The sequence below is a fragment of the Phoenix dactylifera genome, chromosome 3, assembly GCF_051530095.1.
Source record: "Phoenix dactylifera cultivar Ajwa chromosome 3, Ajwa_hap1_PhDact_Kaust_v1.1, whole genome shotgun sequence".
NCBI classification, from domain to species: Eukaryota; Viridiplantae; Streptophyta; class Magnoliopsida; order Arecales; family Arecaceae; genus Phoenix; species Phoenix dactylifera.
Window position 1 is genome coordinate 38,591,974 of NC_143192.1, and position 23,421 is coordinate 38,615,394.

General features: G+C 38.3%; 1 protein-coding gene and 1 non-coding gene across 8 annotated transcripts in view; both read right to left on the bottom strand.

Annotated features, from left to right (window-relative positions):
• Window positions 1-2,083: 2,083 nt before the first annotated feature.
• TRNAL-AAG (transfer RNA leucine (anticodon AAG)) lies at window positions 2,084-2,164 on the bottom strand. The gene has a single exon. It is a non-coding gene; the product is annotated as a tRNA-Leu (tRNA).
• Window positions 2,165-4,639: 2,475 nt separating this feature from the next.
• The window catches only part of LOC103699336 (mediator of RNA polymerase II transcription subunit 15a-like), a 39,780-nt gene continuing 20,998 nt past the window's right edge, over window positions 4,640-23,421 (bottom strand). Inside the window, exons 2-10 of one of the 7 annotated variants that reach the window (XM_088718313.2) lie at window positions 16,734-16,825; window positions 14,883-16,118; window positions 11,421-11,491; window positions 10,870-10,947; window positions 9,595-10,743; window positions 7,310-7,636; window positions 5,739-5,927; window positions 5,562-5,650; window positions 4,640-5,457 (exon numbers count right to left, since the gene is read on the bottom strand). In XM_088718313.2, the coding sequence (XP_088574439.2) occupies window positions 5,253-5,457; window positions 5,562-5,650; window positions 5,739-5,927; window positions 7,310-7,636; window positions 9,595-10,743; window positions 10,870-10,947; window positions 11,421-11,491; window positions 14,883-16,118; window positions 16,734-16,743 (3,354 nt within the window). In that variant the 5' untranslated portion in view covers window positions 16,744-16,825 and the 3' untranslated portion in view covers window positions 4,640-5,252. Of the gene's footprint in view, window positions 5,458-5,561; window positions 5,651-5,738; window positions 5,928-7,309; window positions 7,637-9,594; window positions 10,744-10,869; window positions 10,948-11,420; window positions 11,492-14,882; window positions 16,308-16,733; window positions 17,602-23,421 lie in introns of those variants that run through there. The other 6 variants (XM_088718312.2, XM_089929630.1, XM_089929631.1 and 3 more) reach the window with 6 other exon arrangements.

The window sequence follows — 23,421 nt, forward strand, 5'->3', positions numbered from 1 at the left end:
TGTTTTACCAAAAAGATTAAAACAATATATATTGAGAGTAGGATTCAAAAATGATTTTAGCAAATTGTTTTTTGTCAAAATGGATGGGAGGAGAAATTTTTTTAGTAATTTGCTTCGGTGAAAAATGATTAAAAAACGTTATGTTGAGAGTATGTATATATGTAAGTATGTGTGTCAATACATATATACATATATATATTCTTAATAATAATAATATATGTATATTCTAAATATGTGACAAATATTTGTTTACTTAGATAAAATGGACGATGGTGTTTTTTAGTAATTAGTTTTACCAAAAAGATTAAAACAATATATATTGAGAGTAGGATTCAAAAATGATTTTAGCAAATTGTTTTTTGTCAAAATGGATGGGAGGAGAAATTTTTTTAGTTATTTGCTTCGGTGAAAAATGATTAAAAAGCGTTATGTTGAGAGTATGTATATATGTAAGTATGTGTGTCAATACATATATACATATATATATTCTTAATAATAATAATATATGTATATTCTAAATATGTGACAAATATTTGTTTACTTAGATAAAATGGACGACGGTGTTTTTTAGTAATTAGTTTTACCAAAAAGATTAAAACAATATATATTGAGAGTAGGATTCAAAAATTGTCACGCCCCCGCCTCTGCGAGGCACGAGAGGCACCTAATGCCCACGTAGGGGCCACATGAGGGGGGGACCGCGGGGCTCCCCTGCCAGATATTGTCCAGTTCTGGAGCTTCACGCAAGCGTCCTTCACCCCTCCCCGGTTTTGTTTTCCACCCAAAACGCGTCTGCAGGATTTGGAGACACCCGCCTCATATGCCCAGGCTCTGGAACGAGTCTTTCCGATGTGGGACTATTGGGCCTCACACCCTTCCCACCATCGGATAAGAGCCGTCCTCGGCTTTGATACCAAATGTCACGCCCCCGCCTTTGCGAGGCACGTGAGGCACCCAGTGCTCACGTGGGGGCCACATGAGAGGGGAACACGGGGCTCCCCTGCCAGATATTGTCCGGTTCTGGGGCTTCACGCAAGCGTCCTTCACCCCTTCCCGGTTTTGTTTTCCACCCAAAACGCGTCTGCAGGATTTGGAGACACCCGCCTCATATGCCCAGGCTCTGGAACGAGTCTTTCCGATGTGGGACTACTGGGCCTCACATATGAGGCGGATGTTTCCAAATCCTGCAGACGCGTTTTGGGTGGAAAACAAAACCGGAGAGGGGTGAAGGACGCTTGCGTGAAGCCCCAGAACCGGACAATATCTGGTAGGGGAGCCCCGCGGTCCCCCCTCTTGTGGCCCCTACGTGGGCACTAGGTGCCTCTCGTGCCTCGCAGAGGCGGGGGCGTGACATTTGGTATCAGAGCCGAGGACGGCTCTTGTCCGATGGTGGGAAGGGTGTGAGGCCCAATAGTCCCACATCGGAAAGACTCGTTCCAGAGCCTGGGCATATGAGGCGGGTGTCTCCAAATCCTGCAGACGCATTTTGGGTGGAAAACAAAACCAGGGAGGGGTGAAGGACGCTTGCGTGAAGCCCTAGAACCGGACAATATCTGGCAGGGGAGCCCCGTGTTCCCCCCTCATGTGGCCCCCACGTGGGCACTGGGTGCCTCACGTGCCTCGCAGAGGCGGGGGCGTGACATCATATGCCCAGGCTCTGGAACGAGTCTTTCCGATGTGGGACTATTGGGCCTCACAAAAATGATTTTAGCAAATTGTTTTTTGTCAAAATGGATGGGAGGAGAAATTTTTTTAGTTATTTGCTTCGGTGAAAAATGATTAAAAAGCGTTATGTTGAGAGTATGTATATATGTAAGTATGTGTGTCAATACATATATACATATATATATTCTTAATAATAATAATAATATATGTATATTCTAAATATGTGACAAATATTTGTTTACTTAGATAAAATGGACGATGGTGTTTTTTAGTAATTTGTTTTACCAAAAACATTAAAACAATATATATTGAGAGTAGGATTCAAAAATGATTTTAGCAAATTGTTTTTTGTCAAAATGAATGGGAGGAGAAATTTTTTTAGTAATTTGCTTCGGTGAAAAATGATTAATAAACGTTATGTTGAGAGTGGGATTTGAACCCACGCCCTTTCGGACCAGAACCTTAATCTGGCGCCTTAGACCAACTCGGCCATCTCAACCAGTTGCATTAGATTTATTGTTTTTAATTATTAAGAATCAAAGTACCCGAGCTCAACCTCCCCATTGAATTCTTATCTGGACCAAATTAAAAAGTTTCTAATCCACAAGCTGGGCCTCGATCTAAGCCATTTACCTTAAGAATATGCTAATAGGCTTCGCTTGGTCCTATTATTAGTTCTATATGCTGCTATCTGATAAATATTTCAATCATATACTTCCAAATCAAAATCAGAAATAATTTGCTAAAATTAAAAATAATGTATAAAACTACATAATTCTAACAATTCTAGTAGCACAGTAGCATGTTTCACGCCATTCATCAATCCCATCTTCCAGAAGGGGCATGCAAATTTGATAGAGATACATAATTTGATGGATTCTCTGGTTCTGACTGAAGAAGGAACCTGGAAGCCAGATCTTGCATTTCCTGGTTTTTATGAATCACAGAAGCACCAAAAAGAGCTCCCCAAACACTAGATAAAGAGGGTGCAACTGGCATTGAATTTATAAAATCCACAGCTTGATTCAGCTATCACGGTGTCGGACCCGAACACGAGGCAGATAGCGAGGGAATGGATGCCTCTGCCGGTGCCGGAGTCGACAAGCTCGGCGGAGGCCTTGGCCAGGATGGCGAGGGTGAAATGATCAGGAGATTGGTGAGTGCGCATGCGGCGGAAGATGGCGAGGGGCTCGATGAAGAGGCCGGCGCGGGAGTAGGCGGCGAGGAGGGCGTTCCTGAGGAAGATGTTGGACGGGGCGCCGGTGGCCGCGGCGGAGTCGAAGACGAGGCGAGAGAGGGAGCGGAAGCCGAGGCGGGAGTAGGCGGAGATGAGAGCGGACGAGAGGACGGGGTGGCGGTGGAGGCCAATGGGGAAGGCGCGGGCGTGGGCTCGCTGGGCAAGCCGGAGGGCGCCGGCGCCGGCGGCGAGACGGAGGAGGCCGGAGAGGGACCGGACGGCGGCCGAGGGGGAAGGGGAGAACATCGGGAGAGAGGGAGAGGAGATTGGGTAGGGGCTAAGGTTCCGATAACGGCGTTATTCCAATATAACGGCCTCCATTGCCGCCGACTGTTATATCGGTAATCTGAGCCGTTATTTGCCCGATTACAAAAGGGTGATTTCAATTTTTTATATTAAAATACGAGTGTTATAACAGCCGTTACAGCGTTTGTTTTTCCTGGTGCGCAAACCCTTTTAGAGAGAAAATTGTACAAAAAATTGTTTTATTTAGAATAAAAATAGAAATAACAGCATGTTATAATACGTAGCCTTTGCTGACTCTGATACCAATTGTCGCAGATGAAAGGATGGAGAGGAAGCCGGCTAAGAGGAAGATGGCTTGATAAGGAAAGGATACCCTAGAGTTTATATGTAATACAGATAGCGAAATATTGGCTCTATGACCAACATGTAGACTTATAGCAGGCCATTATAACATTATAATCGTCATCATCCTTTTACTTCCCTGTTGTTAGCGTGTGGTTCCAAATTTTTATTGTTAAATAACAAACATTAGGATATCCGATGTAACATTATTATTATTATTATTATTATTATTATTTATGCAGGTGCACAAACTCTTTTAAAGAAAAAATTGCAATTTAGAATCAAAATAGAAATAACAATCATACCGTACAATGGATTGTTATAAGAGTCATCTTTTAGATATATTATTTTAAAATAAAATTTTTTAATTTGTATCTAAAGACTAAAAGTCAAAAATTGTAGCAAATTGTAAGCAATCTATTCTTGTTAGAAGGTTTAAGATGATTTTGTAATCTTACAGCAGCCTGTAACAGGTTTGGGCCCCCTTTGTTATATTATATGCATTATAACAAAGAAAAAGATAATGACTGCAATAGCAGATTATTCAGCGTAAGAATAGCTTGTTATAAAATGGATGGAAGGTAGATAACCAAAATGGTAAAGCTTGAAATGTAACTAACCTTTTTAAATAATTTGAGAGGTCCAAATAGAATTGCTTGCTGAATGAGAATTCGTAAAGCTTTCAAATAATTGAAAGAAGGTTTGACTGATTATGATTATGGTTGCGTGAGAACAAAGTGAAAATTTAGTAAAAAAATTGACTATGAATTTCATAAACCAGCTAGATGCATTGTTATCAGACAGATTTCTATGTTATCAATATTGTCTTCAGTTTTATCATGCCATAAATTATGAATGAACCTACATAACACATAATTTGGATCAGAGTTACAGAATCATCTTGAAAAAATAGGATGGAAGGCTTATGCAATGCCTGTAAAGTCAGGAGCTTAAAAACAAAGTAAATCTTTATACAAGTAGGACAAAGCAAACTAAATCTTTCTGAAGTCACCCTTTATGATTCGTGAGGCCCAAGATTTTCTCAAGCATCGCAGAGAAAAATAGGTTCCATATAGCGCATTCAACTTTTCAGACATCAAAACTCAAGAATCATATATAACAGGGTTTTAAGCAGACATATATGACGCGTATGAGAAAGATGATGGACAACTCATTTCTTTCAGCCACCTTAGTTGCCAAACTCATTCGTACCACATGTTTGTTACTTCATTAAACAGTCAAGCCGACAGGTGCACCACATATGGAAGCCTCAGGCTAAAATTGATTGCAGGGGAGTTATACTCCATGATATACAGAAAATCAAATTCTATTATGTACACTTTCATTTTTTAATGTAAAAAAGAAATTGTCTGAAACCAGGTTTGAACCAGTATATTGTATAATCAATATGGCATAACAAGAAGACTAAACAGTCTATGTCACACAATATATGACATTGATTCCATCTCGAGTGCACTAATGCAGCTGTTGAATCTGCATATGAAACCCCAAGAATGCCAGGTTGTTGCTTTCTAAATAACACAAGAAAAAATATATATATGGGACCTATGACAAATGAATTACAATTAGCAAAAATTCAGAAGAAATTGTTGTCCCCAGCTGTTTGTTTGCTAACTCCCTTGTTCAAATTTTTATGGTCTTCAACAGGCATCCTTCATAAAAATGGCCATCATGATGATTAGTTAATTATGGCTAAATACCCATAAGACCTCAGAAATCCATGTTGTTGACGGCAGCACGGTCACGAACTGACACAATTCTCCCAAGCACCAAACCTAGAGCTGAAGCTACCGCCTCCGGTTTGCTGAGCGTACTCATCAATAACTTTGTGTGCACAGGCATCCCATGTCTTTACGATTTCTCTAAGCAAAAGGGGCTGTGGAAGGTCACGGAGGGACATTCTGAACCTTGACCATGCCTTGACAGAAAGATCTCCGAACTCCTTGCTATAGGAACACATGATTGAATAAGAAAAATTGCAGGTCAGATATAGAAGGGAGTGGTGAACTCAAACCCCCTAAGCATGAAAATCACAACAATTTCATCTCACCTCAGTTCACTTGGTAACATGTCTAGAAGTATGGGGGATGATTTTGGATAATTGGTAGGAATGAGAATCCTCAGAGGCACAATTGGAGACTGCATAAACAAAATGTTGAATCAATACTAGATAGATCAATGAGGAGTTCATATATGTACCTCTGCCTTTTGGCTATTTAGGGCTCACCATCTGATCCGAAGCGAACTGTGATTTCAAGTTCGGACAAAGAAACACAGCATTAAAACAACATTTGATAACTGTCCCTTCTCCCCCAGCTGCAGCAGCAACCATATCAGCATCTTCACTTGCAGTTATCACCATACCAATCAATTTTTGATTTATCTCGTTGATCTCTTCCAGTAGAGCATGGTTGACCTGCATCGAGGAGATCTTAATAGACAGTAAGAATACCAAAAACTAAGTAGCATGATGATATTAGATGATAGACAATGTGCAACTGTTCTTTCAAGGCTTATAAAAATTTATGTGCACATGTAATTTTAATTTACATCATCTTAAGCCTTGGAACTAGTTCCAGATGCTCGTCTAATATATTTCCATTGCAATTTAATAATGAGAAAAGAAAAGAACGAGTATACAATAATAAAATATCAGTTCACATAGACATGCCTCACCTCTGGAAACCAACTACATAATGCATCTGTCAATGTACTAAAAATAATTTTAAAAAAATCTGCATTTTCTTTCGAAGCTGTAATTTTGTGCTTAACATAAGGTCATCTCCACAGAATTACATCTTTAGAGGATTTGATTATGTTGTTTGGAAATGTACTATTCAAAAAATTAAACCTCATATGGCAGTTTCTGGACTATTTGTTACAAGCCCACCTTATTATCTTGATTAAGCCTGATCTATCATAAATTATTTCTGGAACAGTTCAATCATTATCTAATTGATATCCAAGAAATAAATGTTGTTTTAATTTGTCAAAAATGGAAAATTTCTTTAGTAAGGGTTGTTTTACTCAAACATTAACAATAATCATCCAGCTTTGTCACAATATATGGCATTGGCTTTATGGATTGTAATTAGCTCAAACAGTTTTGACATAGTTTTTACTTTTCCAGGGCCATCCATAGTATTAGTTCAAGCTTTTCCAAATCCTTCTTCACAATCACCATCTACGTGACCTTATGTCTTCTCTTCTATGCTTCTACATCTTTTAAAACATATTAGAACCTATCTTTGCTGGTGCCCCATTAGGTCCTCACTGAATATTGCTCATACCGAATTTGATGATTCTCCCATCATTTCCATAATTTCAGCAACTCCAATGGAATTTCACCCTCGATCTTTCTTTTTTCAATAAAAAAACATAAATCCATGTCAAAATTCTCATTTCTGCTAGACCCACCTCTTTTCGTTGGTTCTTTTTTGCTTGCCTATTATTTAGGTAAATTCATGAAACCCCCGAGTCGTTCTATAGATTATCAGCAATACCTTATTTATCACATAAAACCCCAAAGGCACCTCTACGCTTCATCCAACTAGCTCTAGTTCTATTACATATATCTTCATCTATCTCTCCTTATTCTGTATAATAAGTCCAAGCTAACAAAAACCACCACTCTGAAGCATAATTGACCTTTATCCTAGGGGAAAACGGCTTAATTGTACACAAGAATTTATAATTTAGACATAAAAGCTGAACACTGCAGACTTAAAGGTAACATACATTAATAATAGAAAACATTTAGTGATGCTACACAAGAAAACGAATTGGATTATACCATACCTCAACTTTTTGTCTCTTGAAATTGGATGTTGAAGTTGATTCAAGTTCAGATTGTTGGAAACTATCACTCATGCTGCCAGCTGATGGCATAACATTCAAGGGCCTGGCAGTTATATCACGCTTCAATTTTTTTGTCATATTATTTCCATCCTGTGACATGAGTTCCTGAGCTTCCAAATGGAACTTTGTTGGGGCAACTAAATCTTCACCAAGAGCAGCTCTGGAACCATTTCCAGGTGCTGAGCCTGCTATTCCATCAATCATGCTGATAACAGAGCGAATATCATTAACAGAGGAGCTCAGCTTCTTTGGTGATAAGGATTGTACCTGAAAGAGTAGCAAAAACAATAAAGTTTTCATACTTCTTAAAACTTGGAAAACATACTGCATATGCATGCTAACATATTAGTAGCTAACTTCTTATCTATACAATTGGTACCAAGCAAGGAATGCTGAACCGGCCTGTACCAGCCGGTTCAGCCCATACCGAACTAGTACCGGCTCTGACCGGTCTGGTTCGGTGTTAAAAATTGGTACCGGCCAACCGTACTGGCATGTATCTTCCAAATATTTTGGATGCGTGAATTAAGCTAAACCAGTGGTACCGGTTCGATACTGGTTCGGACCGGTACCGGCGCCTACCAATACGTTATATTTTTATATAGGAAATATTTACAACACATGAGGCATACCTTTAAGCAAGCTGTTTAAATATTGATACAAGTGCAGCAACAAGACAGTCTCTGGACCAGAATTTCGAAGAAAGTAAATAGCCCTAAATAAAAAAAATAACTTTTTCACTTCCTGCAGCTGTAGCATGCCAAAAGGCTGGACAACAAGATACATAAGAGCCTCGATAAATTAAAGAGCCCTACATTATTTTGCAAATGCTTGAAATTGTTGACCAACATGATTTTATCTTGTGCACATATAATGCTCTTTCTCCACTAAAAATGTTTAACATCCAGTCCTTGGATGTCCCAGGCAGACATATAGACCGGCCTCCAAATATAGTCAATTCAAGAATTTATTAAAATAACCATTTGATGGATGAAACACCCATCCAAGCATCTAGAGATTCTAGACAGCCATTCGAATGTTTAGATAGCACTTTTAAGCATTAGTAGGTTGTAAAAAAAGAGCATAAAATCTAACAATTGAAGAAAAGAAAAAAGAAAAGGACATGCACCGGAAAACCTTCTCATCAGATTATGCTATAGTTGAAAGCAAATCTATTATTTACTTAATCAAATCATGAATTAGAAAATGGTTGGAATCAGATTCTGGACAGCCCAATATTTAATAAATTCACCCTAACCAGTAAATTTTGGCCTCTACCAGTGTACATCCAGTTCATGGAAAAGACCAGGTTACCAAATACCAACCATAACAGGTCAACCGCTTGTTGAACTAGCTCACACTAGTTCAAGCAGAACTGGAAGCTGTTTCTTAGTTTATAAAAAAGTAATTTCTAAAATTTTAAGGAAAAGAATCAAGAAGAAGAAAAAGGAAGAGAAAAAACGGAAGAATGTGAGAAAAGAGTAAAAATTATGAAATATTTAAAAATCGGGTTTGAACTGATGAGGTGATTGTAAAAAAACACAAAATTTCTGGAATTAAGGAAATTCCTTTTGACCTCAACTGATATGATTTCTTTTTTTCAAAGAGAGACTGTAATTCTCTTGCAGGACCCCCAATCATGATAAGATGTTGGATTGATGATTGAAGATTGAGATCACTTTGACTGGGGCTTACACTTTGACAGCTCCACACAAGATCATCAATCTATTCAATCAGCGATTCCATGGAACTAATAGGAGCTTCAAGAGGCACAAGAATGCGTATGGGAAATGGCGGCATCAATCACTAAATAACCTTGTAAAAACATGGCTTTTGCAAATAAAATACAAGTTTAAAATTTTAATAACTTCAGATACATGGATGTCTGAATGAAATTTTTTATTAAATGATATCAAAAAAACATGTCCCATATTCAATGCAGCCTGTAACTTCATAATGATTAAAAGTTAATATAACATGTAAGTAACATTCATAATGACTACAAAAATCTAGCTTTACAATGTGAAATGCAGCAAAATCCTCATCAATAAACACTTACAAAGTTTTAGCTATATTGCAGATGTTGAGAATCAATATTTCAGATCCATGAATGCAAATAATTGAACATAGAAAATGATCTAATAACTTTTCTTGATTAATTACCAAGTTTTCACAAAATCATATAAAGACCAATATATAAAAGCGCTTTAGAAAAGTTGACTGACCGCTTTGATTAAGCGATTTATAGGCTGTTCTTTGGCATTTGATTTGCCCAGAGTTGTAAATACAACATTCGCCTCACACCCATCTGGACTCGAAAATTCTTCAAGCAATTGTGAGGCTGAAATCCCAGGTGTAGAGATAGTAATAGGATGACTTTGAGGGGAAGAAAATGCTTGTTGATGTCCAATAATTACAGCATTTGATAATGATGAAATGCTAAAATGTTTCTCAGGATCTCCAGGTACTGGAGAGGGAGTTGTGGGAGCATAAGGAGACGAAATAAAGGTTGAGTTTGCAGACTGCGAAGGTGTTTGCTCTTTTGGAAGAGATGACAATAGAATGTTCTGATCAATTTTTTGAGGCGATGAATGCTGAGAAACTTGAGGTGAAGTAGGTTGAAGGTTTTGAGGAGAAGAAATTGGAAAAGAGACACCTGCCTTAAGTTGTTGATGAGAATAATTATGGTGCTGACCTGAAGGGTAATGTTGTTGATATAATCCTGATTTGATGCCAGAGCTTTGTCTCCCCTTCAACTCATTTACATCATTTTTTTGATGCTGTGGCATCTGGTGCAGCGGCAACTGTGTCACTTGATGTAGCTGTTGAGATGCACTGATGGTAGTCTGCAAGGATCCAACATCATCCTGTTGCACCAAGCCCACAGTTCCCTGTTTCATGGAGTCCAAAGATCCTTGCTTCGTTGGATCCAAGCTAGGAGTTGGCTGCAGTGTATTTGCCATGTTCTGCTGTGTTGTTGGAACATTAACAGCCGTTGATAAAGGCATGGATCCAAGCTGCATGCTTGGTGCAGCAGCTGACTGCATTGATGCTACCGAGCACGGCAAGTTTATCCGTTGCACCTCGTTTACATGATTATCATGCTGCTGCAGCTGAGAAACTTGAGATGGTAGATGCTGTGGCATGGACTGAGAATGTCCCTGAGGCTGAGAAGGAACACTCCTATTCTTTCTTGAATTTATGAAATTGCTCATAAAATTCTGAAGCAAAGGAAACTTCCTCATCACATCAGAATTGATGTGACTCTTAGATGTATGTAAAAGATTTAATATGAGCCGTGATGCAGACTGGCACGATTTTGCTTTTTCAAACTGTTTTGATTGTTTTGTTGCCGCCGCATTGACACCTTCATGCTGTAGAAATAAGGGGGGAAAGGGGGAAGACAAGATTGATTAGCAGAAAAAAACTAGATTTTCAAACATTTCTTCTATTTAACTTGTAGGGAAATCTAAAGCTTTATGGGTCAACAGATATAATACATGAAACTGCGCAATCTTCAGAGTAATCCTTCCATTGAATTCATTGAGCTCTGTAGAGTACTTCTTCCAGGACATTATCTGCAATTGAGGAAAACCATCAAAACTAATAGAATGCAGAGGTGAAATCTCTAAGTTTCTTTCTTATGCTAATTTAATTTTTAAATTAACCAACAGATTAAACTTCATGGGGCATCTCTATTCTTTTGAAAGAACAACTTAGGTCTGTCTAGCACTGCAATGAATTTTCATTTATGCCAAGGTCCGCCGTACCGGTACCGGTCGGCGTACCGGTGGCGGCCCGGACCGGTACGAAACCGGTCCGTACCGGTTCCGTACCGGTCCGAACCGGTCTCGTACCGGTCCCGTACCGGTCCGAACCGGTCCCGTACCGGTTCTTCAACAATAAATTACCGGTACCGGATTTTATGCTGATCCGGTACCGGTCCCAGGCCGGACCGGTACGGCAGACCATGATTTATGCAAATGAATAATATAAAACACAAAAAATATATCAATGGAAATTACAAGAAAGGAAAGCTGCGATAAGTCACCTCTTGATAGATTTCCTCTTGCCGATCAACGACATCTGCATTTCCAATCTGTGCTGTAGAATCCACCAATGCTGTTGTTTTTTTTTTTGAAAAAAGAAAACATTTAGCTGAAAGAAATAGGCATTAGGCAAGTAGGAATATTTCAAGGGAAACCCAAGGCCAACAAGATAGACATTAAACAACAACTGCTAACAATCTTTCAGCCACAGGATTCAACTTAGTTAACCAATAAAAAAATCATATGAACCAAAATTATGTAAAATTATTATTCAATAAGCAGAACAAAACCTTATCTTAGACGTAAATAATTCTCTGAATAGGACTTCTACTTTATTTACTGGCGGATCTAAATTCCGGCATATTATAAGATGAGAGAAAATTTAACATGAAGTTGAAAACCCATTCTATCACAACCTTACTACTCTAAAAAAACCCGAAAGCAATAAAATTGTACTTTTAGGATGCCCGTGGAAGAAATCTCTAATGATTTATTAAGTATCAAAAATAATAGAAATAATTTGGTTTTTGAAATCAATTGTGCATCAACATCATTGCAAAAGTTTCAAGTCTAGATGCAATTCACAAACTTCTAAGTAGGTCCACCATCTACCATCAGAATTGCCCATGGAAAATTATCACATAATATAGTCTGCAGGTAGTAAGTGATTGATGAATCCTAATGACTAAAATACCATGTTACATCCTGCAGTGGCTCATACTGTCACAAGAATCCGGCATCTCGCACCCCCTTAGGACTGATCCCTAGACCAATGGACCTAAACCACCTTAAACTGCTGTAAACCAACTTCTAATGAACCACGCACCACTTGACACCACTAAGGACGAGTTTGAAGGTGTTTTCACACCTTCTGCTTATTCTTGCTTAGTACATATACAACCCATAACATAATTCAATGCAGTCATCCCGTACCAGCCAGTAACCAATACAAATCTGTACATCGACTTAAAAAACCTTGAGCTGCACATGGTGAAATAAAGATATGTTTAGTGAGAACTAGTTTACCTCACTATATGAAAAATTTTATAATGAGCCATCCAACCCTAGGACTTCTCCAAGGCTAGGACAACTGGTAGAGCCAGTATTTTATTGAAGGGGGCAACAACAAACCCATGTTAATCATAAAAAATGATGAATTTAGAAAAGACACATTTTCAAGAGTAAGTTCGCACAAATGACACATCAGATAGAAAATTTTTATCATACTTTTGATGACATTCCAATTCAGAAAATCCTCCCAAGCTTTACGGCATGGATATATGATATGATATGGCACAATATATACATATTAATCAGGCAATTTAAAAGATAAATAAAATATGATATAGCTAAGCTCACTATATAAAATAATTATTTACATGTACATAAATAAAGCACTCATAGATTATAAAGGGTTATCACAAAAATAGCTTACACTTCATACAATAAGATCAAAATCCACAAACTCTATCATTCAGTCATCATTCAACTTCATGGGCCATAATAAATCTCAAACAATGACATCAACATGGGAATCTGAAATTAACCATCCATTAGTGAAACATCAACATCCATCGAAAAGGAGGAAAAAAAACCTGCTTATCATCCCTTGAGGTATCGAGGAATTATTCCCAGGTCTATCCATAAGCACATGGAGCCCTTTTATTTTTACAAAATAGAATACATAAGTACTCGACACATTTAGTAGCTGTATCCAGCAATTAATGACATTCATTACATATTCGGAATGGACCCAACATGCAATTTGAAGGCCTTTTCTTGCTAGTTCCTAGCCTTAGAGGTGTTTGAAGAAGGCGATTTATGTATCTCCATTTTCAGTTGTTATAATTTATAAGTATTCTCTGCAAAATAAAAATAAAAACTTATATATCCAAAGTCTCTCATTATATATATATATATATATATATATATATATATATATATATATATATATATATATATATATATATATATATATATATATATATATATATATATATATATATATATAACGAAGACAATAGATAGAGAGTAAATCAAAGAAATTAAAGACAAGCCATACGTACCTAAGCTACAAAGAAGACCACTAGTAGTAGTACTCCTTTTATTTTTCTTCTCAGTTAATTTAAATTCACAAGAGCTTACAGTTTAATAGTTAGATTTAAGACTCACTATGAACTTCTCTTGATAGGACTAGTGGTTGGAAAAAAAAGCATGCTAAAGATTGAAAGGTAATACACAATGTGAATTGTGAAGATTTTATCTGAAAGATAATAAAAAACACAAAATTGTCCAAAATATTAAGGGGTTGTCTGGTTCCTTGCGAGTTTTACTAAAATATATACCATAAAACATAATTCTTTGTAACATAGCTTTAGGAAAAGCAATGGGAGACTTGTTTTTCATAAAATTCATTTTTCACCCTATTAATTTTGACAAAAAAGGTGTTATGGAAACCAACCAAACTGCCATCTTTATAAAAAAATCAATCATTTTGAGCTTATTGTGTACCTCTTTTAAATAAAACCAGTCAACCAAAAAGCCCCTATGGGTTTCCAGGTAAGTGTCTCCATCAAACAAATTTAATATATTAGTTGGAAAAAAAGAGGTGAAATGCACAGCAACTTATCCGTCAACTCAGGTGACAATGCCTTATCAGATTATGTTGGAATACATCAAAAGATCTGTTATCAGTAAATACTTTAAGGCCAATCTGTTAATTATACTTTAGGCATAATTACGCAAATAATCTTAGAGTTTAAGCAAGCAAAGGAGCAACATAAATGCTTAAAGGTACAGAAAACTGTAAAATATTTTTTTTTAATGGAGAGTTATGAGAGAGAGAGTGTCAATTAAAAAGCCAATCCCAAAAGCACATGGGATGACAGAGCAGGAGGGATAATTTTCCAATGTGTAAGCTCGTGTATAAACATCCAAAGTAGGTAGAAACAAACAAAAGAAATGGATTCAAATAGGTTGAGACATCAAATAAATATACAATTCCTACCATGGAAAAGAAGAAATGATGTATCTAAATTATAAAGATGTTGTAGCAACAGAACTTCTAATGCATAAAGCAAAGATATAATAAGCAATTGACATGATAATTCACCATAGCCTGTTTCAAAAACTCTGAAACTCATCACAACCTTATGCAGTGAATCTGGGAAAAAGGAAAAACAACACAGAGCAGGTAAATTCCAGAAGCCATTTGACATGAGAAAGGAAGAACCAGTATGATTCATAAAAAAACGAACAATATCAATAAAGGGGATAGAAAAGGAGTAGAAAGCATAATAAACTGCAGAAAGGGTCGCAAGATTCATAAGAAATGAACAATATCAATAAAGGGGATAAATAAAGAGTAGAAAGCAGAATAAACAGTGGGAAGGGTTGTAAAAACATAAAGGGCATCTAGGACATCATTTAAAGTTTTAAACAAAACTATTTATTCCCCCACTTACTATTAGATGTTGCCTCTGGAAGCCCTCTTTGTGACTGAATATATGGTCTCTGCTCTTCAATCAAATTTTGAGGTTGAAGCAGTGCGCCTGAAGATTGAGGCCTTTGTTGCATCTCTTGTTGTAACAAATTTGGCTGCTGATGCATAGCCAACTGTTGATGCAATCGTGGAGGCTGAGACTGAACCTGAGGCATCAGTTGTTGTTGAGATGACTGGTATTGGGACAGCCGACCTTGTGATTGTAAGAATGTAACAGTTGGCTGCTGGATTCGTTGCTGTGTTACAGCCTTTGTTTGTTGCGAGGAAGGCACTGTGCATTCATTTGGCTGCATGTTTGAGGCACTAGAATGGGATCCAAATATCAACTGCCGCTGTTGCTGTTGATGTGGTTGCAGTTGCGGCTTCAGTCCGGAAATGTTAGTTTGCGACCTTAATTGCTGCTGCTGATGTAAAGATATAATCCGTTGACTCGACTCTGGTTGTGCTTGCTGCATGCTTATCAAACTAGTTTTCTGGCCTGGTAGTCTTTTCTGCTGCTGCTTCATGTTCAAGGCACTATTTTGTTGTCCAAGTAGCTTGGAATGTTGCATATCTGAGATACTTGAGTGCTGACCCATTAGCTTCTGTGATGACGACAAGATAGATTGTTGAGGAACAGAAGTACACTCCTGCTGAAGTGAAGATGATTGTTGGTGTATAATAGGTTGTGCCTGCTTCTTCTGTCTTGCAACTAACTGTGGATGTTGCTTAAGTGAAGATGGTACACACTGTTGGATTTGATTTTTCTGAAGGTTGGGTTGTGAAGCTGACTGTGTAACTGTAGGCCGCATCTGATGGACCATGGACTGGCCTGATTGAAGACTGGATGTCATTTGCATTGAAGGTTGCTGAGAAGATTTCACTTGGTTAAGATGCAAAAAATTCTGCTGCTGCTGCTGCAGATGCTGCTGTTGGATCTGTGCTTGCAAGAGTGAAGGATGAGAAACATTCTGTTTCAGAATTTGCTGCTGAAGCTCATGTTGGTAAACAAATGTGTTTTGTGATTGCTGTTGATGTTGTTGGGAAATGAATGCCTGTGGTTGTTGTTGCCTACCCCAATTCTGCCTTTGTCCATTGGCATATCTTTCTGGTGTTAAACCTTGCCCTGCAGAACTACTAACAAAGTTCTGTGATACGCTTGATATGCTCTGGAAATGAGAGGTCTGATCAGCATTAGCCACAGTGGACCGGCTGAATCCTGAAACAGATGACATCGTATGAGAAAGACTGGCAGACCCCTGTGTAGTGGCTAATGTGGCTTTGTGCTGATGATTCTGGGGCAAGAGTGGTGGCAGCACTGGAGACTGATTCACATGAGACATAGCTAATGATTGCCCTTCATAGCTAACTTGTGACTGTATACCAAGCGATGCGGTTGGAGAAGACTCTGAAAGAGTTGTCAGTTAAATAGATATATCGTAGATATGGAGTAAGAACATATCCTGTTAAAAGCCTAAGTCCAAAATTTTTCATTATGGTTGCATGAGATAATATGTCGAAAGAAAAATATGAGGTGAAGAGCATCGCATGGTAAAGTTTTACTGTTATTACTTGTTCAAGCTATGTTTATGGCCCATTTATTAAGGTCACAGTACAAACTGTTTCAGCAAGACCATTCTAATTAAAAATTTAATGTTTTATCAAATTCAGTAATTTAAAAATACAACAAGATTAATGAGGCATATAATTCATGTACTACATCAAGATTAATAAGATATTTCATGCCAAAAAAATCATGATAAGGTAACAATAAACTGCATTTGCTTTTAATTTCCATCCATCTAACACAACAAGTAGGCAACAATTTTATCACCTAAGTTCATAAGCTAGGATGAAACTAAATCCAGAAGTGTCTTATGATCCAGGATTGAAGTATTTTGCATCATAATTGTGGCAATCATGTACCTGCACAACATACAAATCATGCTGAAGCCAATCATTACTTAGCATACTCCAACATAGAAAGACAAAGTTAGCGTGCCAAAATGCACTAAGTTAATTTTCTTAAAAACCATCAATCTAATATAATAGACTTTAATTAGTGCAGAGAAATGCTGTAACAACTATAGTTTAAATTTATTTGCACAAGACCAATTAATGTGAATCTATTTTAACTAATATAGAGCATGTGTATTTCATAGCTTCAAGCAATCCAACATATAACTAACATTATAGAAATATGTTTAGACACAAACAATATAACAGAGCTCCAAAACTCTGATAAGAGATATGAAATATTGTTACTCATTAAAACACAATGTAGTTGTGATACACATACTGCTAAGGTGCTGTTGTGGGAGCCTCATAAACTGCTAATGCAAGAAACTTCTATAGGATGAGCTTTGTTAATTCCATGCCTTGGATCCAACATAAATAATGATAGTTTGTTATTAACATGCCTACTCTAAAGGTTATGCCGATAAATTTTGAAAATAGATATTTTACCACTATATATATGGTTGTATCAAAATGCATCATCTTGATGCAGAAATATGAGCTAGCATGAATAATGGAAGTACACATCCTCACATCTTATAAATAACCTGTTGGCATGGTACAATTCATATGTACTTTTAAGTTATAATGCAGCATATGTTGAACCACCCCAAACTGGACGATTCATGCTCAAGGTATACCAAACCAAACTGGCCAGGAATCGACATGGCTCAAACAATCATGATGGTTTAGCTTGTTATAACTTAAAATCCTCCAACTTTGAACACTTGACTATGTTCAGATCTCTCACCCCTGTCGAACCCTAATTGACACCATTCCCTCAATCGACATCAAGACTGACATCGATGCTGATGCCCTCAATCGATGCCAACGCCATCAACCCTGAATAAGACCAATGCCAATGCCATCCCCATCCAGGCATTCGAACGGGTACACCTCTCTCTCCCTCCCTCAGTCTCCTCCCTCACCCACCCTTTCCCCCTCACCCCCTTTCTCCCCTTTGTCTTCTCTATCTCTCCCCTAATTCTCCTCCTCGTAGGGCTAGGGTCAGGTTTCTCCCTCTCTCCTCCAATTCTCCCAATGCTTCTTACACCTTGGCTCGATATAGCACATACCAATACCATATCAAACCAATAGCTAGCTGGTACGACATCCAATATTGGCTCGCCGAACATTGGACTATGATGTGAACACTAACTTTAATCCTTACTTATGATAGCGAGAGTTTCCTAAACCAAACTTTTGAATTAGTAAACTACAATAAGTACAGTTGCTTCACCTAAGTGGCCTTTCAAATAAATTACCTTAATTGAAGGTATAAATGATAGAACCCTCATCCAATATTTGATTCATTAGGGAATTATATTTTCAAAAAATTATATACAAAGATCATGGGAGATGGGAGATAATACCAAAGTTAAGTCAACGGTTTAGAATGTATGGAATGATTTTATCATGACCATTTGATTCCATGTGTCTCGAGCATCAAAGGGGCAACAAACAAGTCTATTGCCAAATTCTCCATCTATCTCCTCCTTTGGATTTTTGCTTTAGGCTTACAAAGTTGATTACTTGAAAACATGCATAAGAGATACTACTACTACATATACAATTAAATGCATTTTGCTTCAATATATATCGTCACCATCATATATGCCCCTTAAGATATATTTGGTCATGAGCAGATCTCAAGTTCATCGTAGTAACCCATGATGCATATGTTTTAGCTCATATTCCTGCATTAAGTTCAAAGTTACGAAGATATATTGTGAGTGGCTCTTTATAACATGTTTGTTAGCAAGGAATGCTAAACCAAGTCGAACTGCTCGTACGGAGCCATAGCGATGCTAGCTTAGGATGGTACAGCTGCTCAAGTTAGTTCATATATAAAATGCCTTCCACCCCACCCATTCTATGGTTTGAGAGCCTTCGAGGCCCTTTCTTATCCACTCGCTCCTCGGACTGCCTTTGAAGGTACTTATGCTGTCGGATGCCACTCGCAGACAATGTCGGCCGTTACTGGTAAGTCCCTCTGCTCCCTCTCTCTCTTTCTCTCACTCTATTAGGTTTAGGGTTATAATCATGGTATGTCGTACCGTACCAAACCGGACGGTACCGAACGTACTGTACCATATCGGTACCGATATCGGTGGCGTACCGACACTCGGTACGCCAAAAAAATATGTACAATACTATATCGATACTATATTAGTGTGGCACCAGTACGGGGTCCGGTACCGAGACGGCAAACCTTAGTTATAGTCCCTCCTGCCCTCTCCTTCTCCCCCTCTCTCTCCTCCCTTCTCTCTCTGCCCCTCCCTCTCCCTATTTCAGTACACTTCAACATGGCACAGCCCATACTATACCATACCGATAGTTCACCAATACGGTTCACGATACCTGTTCACCAAACCTTGGCAAGGACACTTGCAACACATCTATTTTTTCTGCCCTCATGTTTATGCTCTTATACTTTTAGATATATTCATCTATTATTTAGCTTTCACGTCACCATTACACTATCTCATTTTATTCTACAGCATAAGATGATCATACAAGAAAGCTTAAGAAGCAAATATCCAAATTTAGTGGGCTATTTTGCAAAATTCATACTAATTTTATTATTCATTCACGAGTCCGCTATTTTTTCTCCTTTATTTTGCAGCACCATGTGCTACATCACTTATCCAATCCTAAAGATAACTTAACTAGTAGTGGTATCTGGACCTATGTCGCAATCCACTATAACACATTAAAAGTGTATCCACTAGTTAGTATGCAATGTTTGAAATATCAACTACCTAACATGTACAATCTATAAACCAAAGGTGGGTATTGCACATGCCAAGGTCTGCCAGACCGGTACCAAGGCTCATACTGGCCGGCGACAGTTCGGTACAGTACACATGCGTACCACTCCGATTAAGAGCACACTCAAGTACGGTGAGGGAAGAAAACAAGGAAGAGAGAGAGAGGAGGGAGGGAGAGGGAGAGAGAGGGGTCCATGTAGAGGAAGATAGGGAGAAGAAGAGGGAGGAAGAGAGAGAAGGAGAGAAAAGCCCTAACCTTAATGCTAATCTTAGGATAACTAGGGGGTGGGGAGAGAAGAAGGGGTGAATGAGCGACGGGGAGAGAGGGAAGAAGGAGAAAGAGGGAGGGGGGAACAAAGAGAGCAGTACCTAAGTTTGGTCACGATCGAGGGGATCGAAGTCACCTTCAACAACGATTGAGGAGAGCGCAGTGTCACTATCACCGATGGAGCCTACGGTTGGGTAACATGGAGCTTCAAAACTCTAATTATGGAGGACCCAAGGGGATAGGGGGAGGAACGAGGAAGGAAGAGAGAGATGTCGAACAATCAAAGGGGTCAGGGAGGCTTGGAGGTTATTTAAGGGACATCGCAAGCCTCGTTAAATTTATAATACACAAACTCGACATGCCTTAAGGCCACTTTTGCAGAAACCTTTCTGACTATCTGAACCATCCTGATTCTTGACTAGTTCGATTTTGTATAGACCGAATCGTCCAATTCGGGATGGTTCAGTATGGACCAAACCGTCCAATTTCGATGGTTCGGCTAATATATACCATAACATGTAGTATATCAACATAAGGCATTAACCGATACACATTCACATGGACATTATGCACCTGTACAACTAATTTTGGCCTCCAAATTCATTATTTACATTTTTGTATGAATTATTTTCTTAATGCTCCATTTTTGTAAGTAATAAGGTAACATTAAGTGCATCCTTCTCTATATTTGCTAAGGTTTTTGAAGTGGTACAAGAAGTTGGTAACAATCAAGTTGATCAATTTGTATCAAGAAAAAACTAATATCAATAAATTTTCCTAAGATAAGTGCACATAATAAAAAGAAAGCAAATTGTATGATAACTGATGTCATTCCACAGAAGCATCATGTCTTCATGTTTTTAAAGATTTATTTATTTATTTACATAGACTGCTTAACAATAATAGAATACAAGAGTACATGCAAATAAGTAAAAGAATATTTATTTATATATCTAATAATCTAAGAGTCCATTAATCATATGAAAATAAAAATGTTTGATGGATTGAGTATTTTGCATTTATACACAACACTCAAGAAGTTTTCCGAGTATTTGGATTGACTTCGATCATGTGGCACCATGAATTTGGAGACAAGGGGGTTACCGAGTATTCATACCATAAGCTGACCTATACTAACATGGTCCTAGAATGGTACCAGTACAAGTACAAATTGGTATTGTGAACCTTATCATCAAGCATCATTCGAACCATTGGAGCTTGTTAGGTTTTTGAGTCTTACTTATAATTTTATCTTTTGTTTTAGTCCCTTTAGTCCATGTTCTACTCAGTCTAGTGTGAAAAAGATTGAATTTAAGTGATTAGTTTAGTCACATGCATAATTGTAGAGGCAAGACGGTGTCTTACGAATAAAAATAGGTGCAGAATATAGTTCATATCAAGGTCCGCCGTACCGGTACCGGTCGGCGTACCGGTGGGCGGCCGGACCGGTACGGTACCGGTCGGCGTACCGGTGGCCGGCCGGACCGGTACGGTACCGGTCCGGTCCGGTCCGGTCCGTACCAGCCGGTACCGGTACCGTACCGGCCGGTATGCGGTGGTTTCAAAAACCACAGCGCGCGGCGCTGTGGTTCTAAAAAAAAAAAATCGTACCGATGCGAACCGGCCGGTTCGCACCGGTACGGGCTCCGAACCGGCCGGTTCGCACCGGTACGGGCTCCGAACCGGCCGGTACGGGCCCGAACCGGCCGGTACGCACCCGTACCGGCCGGTTCGGATAAAAAATCGGGAAATACCGGTTTTTTATCCGTTCCGGTACTGGTCTAGGACTGGACCGGTACGTACCGGCCCGTACCGGCCGGTACGGCATTCCATGGTTCATATCATTGTAGCAAGAACAAGAACACTAAGCACATGGCTATTTAAGGCTTCTCCTATTAGGGTTTTATGGAAAATCAGATCCAAGGCCCTCGGAAGTGAGAATCAAACCAGTTTCAGTCAGGTACGTTTCTTTATTCCATAAGTTTCTTCACTCTTTCTTTGCATCTTGTTTTCTATTTTTTTCTTTTCTACTATTCTTTCATTTTGCATGTAACAACCTAGGACCTCACCTGAAAAGACTAGCTGAATGGTTTTGTTTAGGTTCCTTGGCCCTGTATAAATACCCAATATCTCCCCAATGCATGAATAATGTGGGACTAAACATGCGCCTGTATGGGTCTTCACTTACTCCCTTAGAGTAAAGCCTAGCATTCTTGTCAGGACAATGGTCCAAATCCAATCACAAACATCATGATCAACCTGTGAGATCCACTAGTCACACATAAGCAATGAGCCGAGTCCGCTTTAATACTATTTGTAACGACCGAGGTTTTGTTTGGGTTTCTTAACCCTGTACAAGTACACAAGATCTCTCCAATGCACAACAAAAGATAGACTAAACACGCGTGCATGGGTCCTATACTGCAGTCTAGCACCACCTAATATAGGTGCTGTTAGCAGCCATCAAACAGGCCTTCCTAAAGGATCAAACTGGACTGCTGACAGGTTATCTCACCCAGCATGATTTCAGCCATGCAACAGCTTTTCTAATCCCCGACACAAGTCTTCACAGCCCAGCAATCTTCTAAATAAGTCCCATATTCTTTGTGTCCCTTAACACACCACAAGATCTGCTGTCAGTTCTTTTTTGCTAACTTTATGTTTCAGATATGAAGATAATCAGAGCTGTAATCCACTTGTTGGTTTTTTCCTACTTCCAAACCCTAATCCTAAATTGCAAAGGTATCTTGAGCATCAATTTTGCTATCTGTTCACAAACATCTTGGATTCATTGACAATCTATAGTCCAGCATGGAGGAAAACGAACAAGGCAAATTCCTAATTGCGACTGCAGCAAATAAACTGCGCAAGATATATATCCCATCTCCTATGACTCAAAGAATTTAGTAACTCTCATTATCTCTGTTCTCAACAATTAGTTTTTTTTTCTTTTTTTTGTTCTTAGAGACTACAGACCGATGTTTGTTTCAGCATCTTGCATGCATGACAGCAGTTATATGTTTCATCTTGCATATATGTTATGTTTTGAATTAATTTTCTGAATCCATCAGTTTCATATTTTAATTTTTAGATTCAATAACTTGTCATCATATTCTATTTGGTACATCGAATGTCTTTTTAATGACCAGCACTGATGCAGGACAGCCCCAGCCCCCAGGGAACCCTAATATGCAATACCAACATAAACAATTAAGAAAATTTATTTTTTTCCTTAAACAAATTTCTAAATTTTTTCGTAGCTCCTTTTCAGATGATCAAACAGATTTAAATTAAGAAAATGATTTTATGTTAACTTTGACAATTAAGCTTGCAGTATCTTAATATATGCCTAATTAATGAAAAATTAAACAAGTCTAAAATTTAATTAAGCATCCTTATTCAAACTTAATTAGACATATAATCATTATAGCAGTCTGTACAATTTTTTGAATATTTTCAAGCAAAGA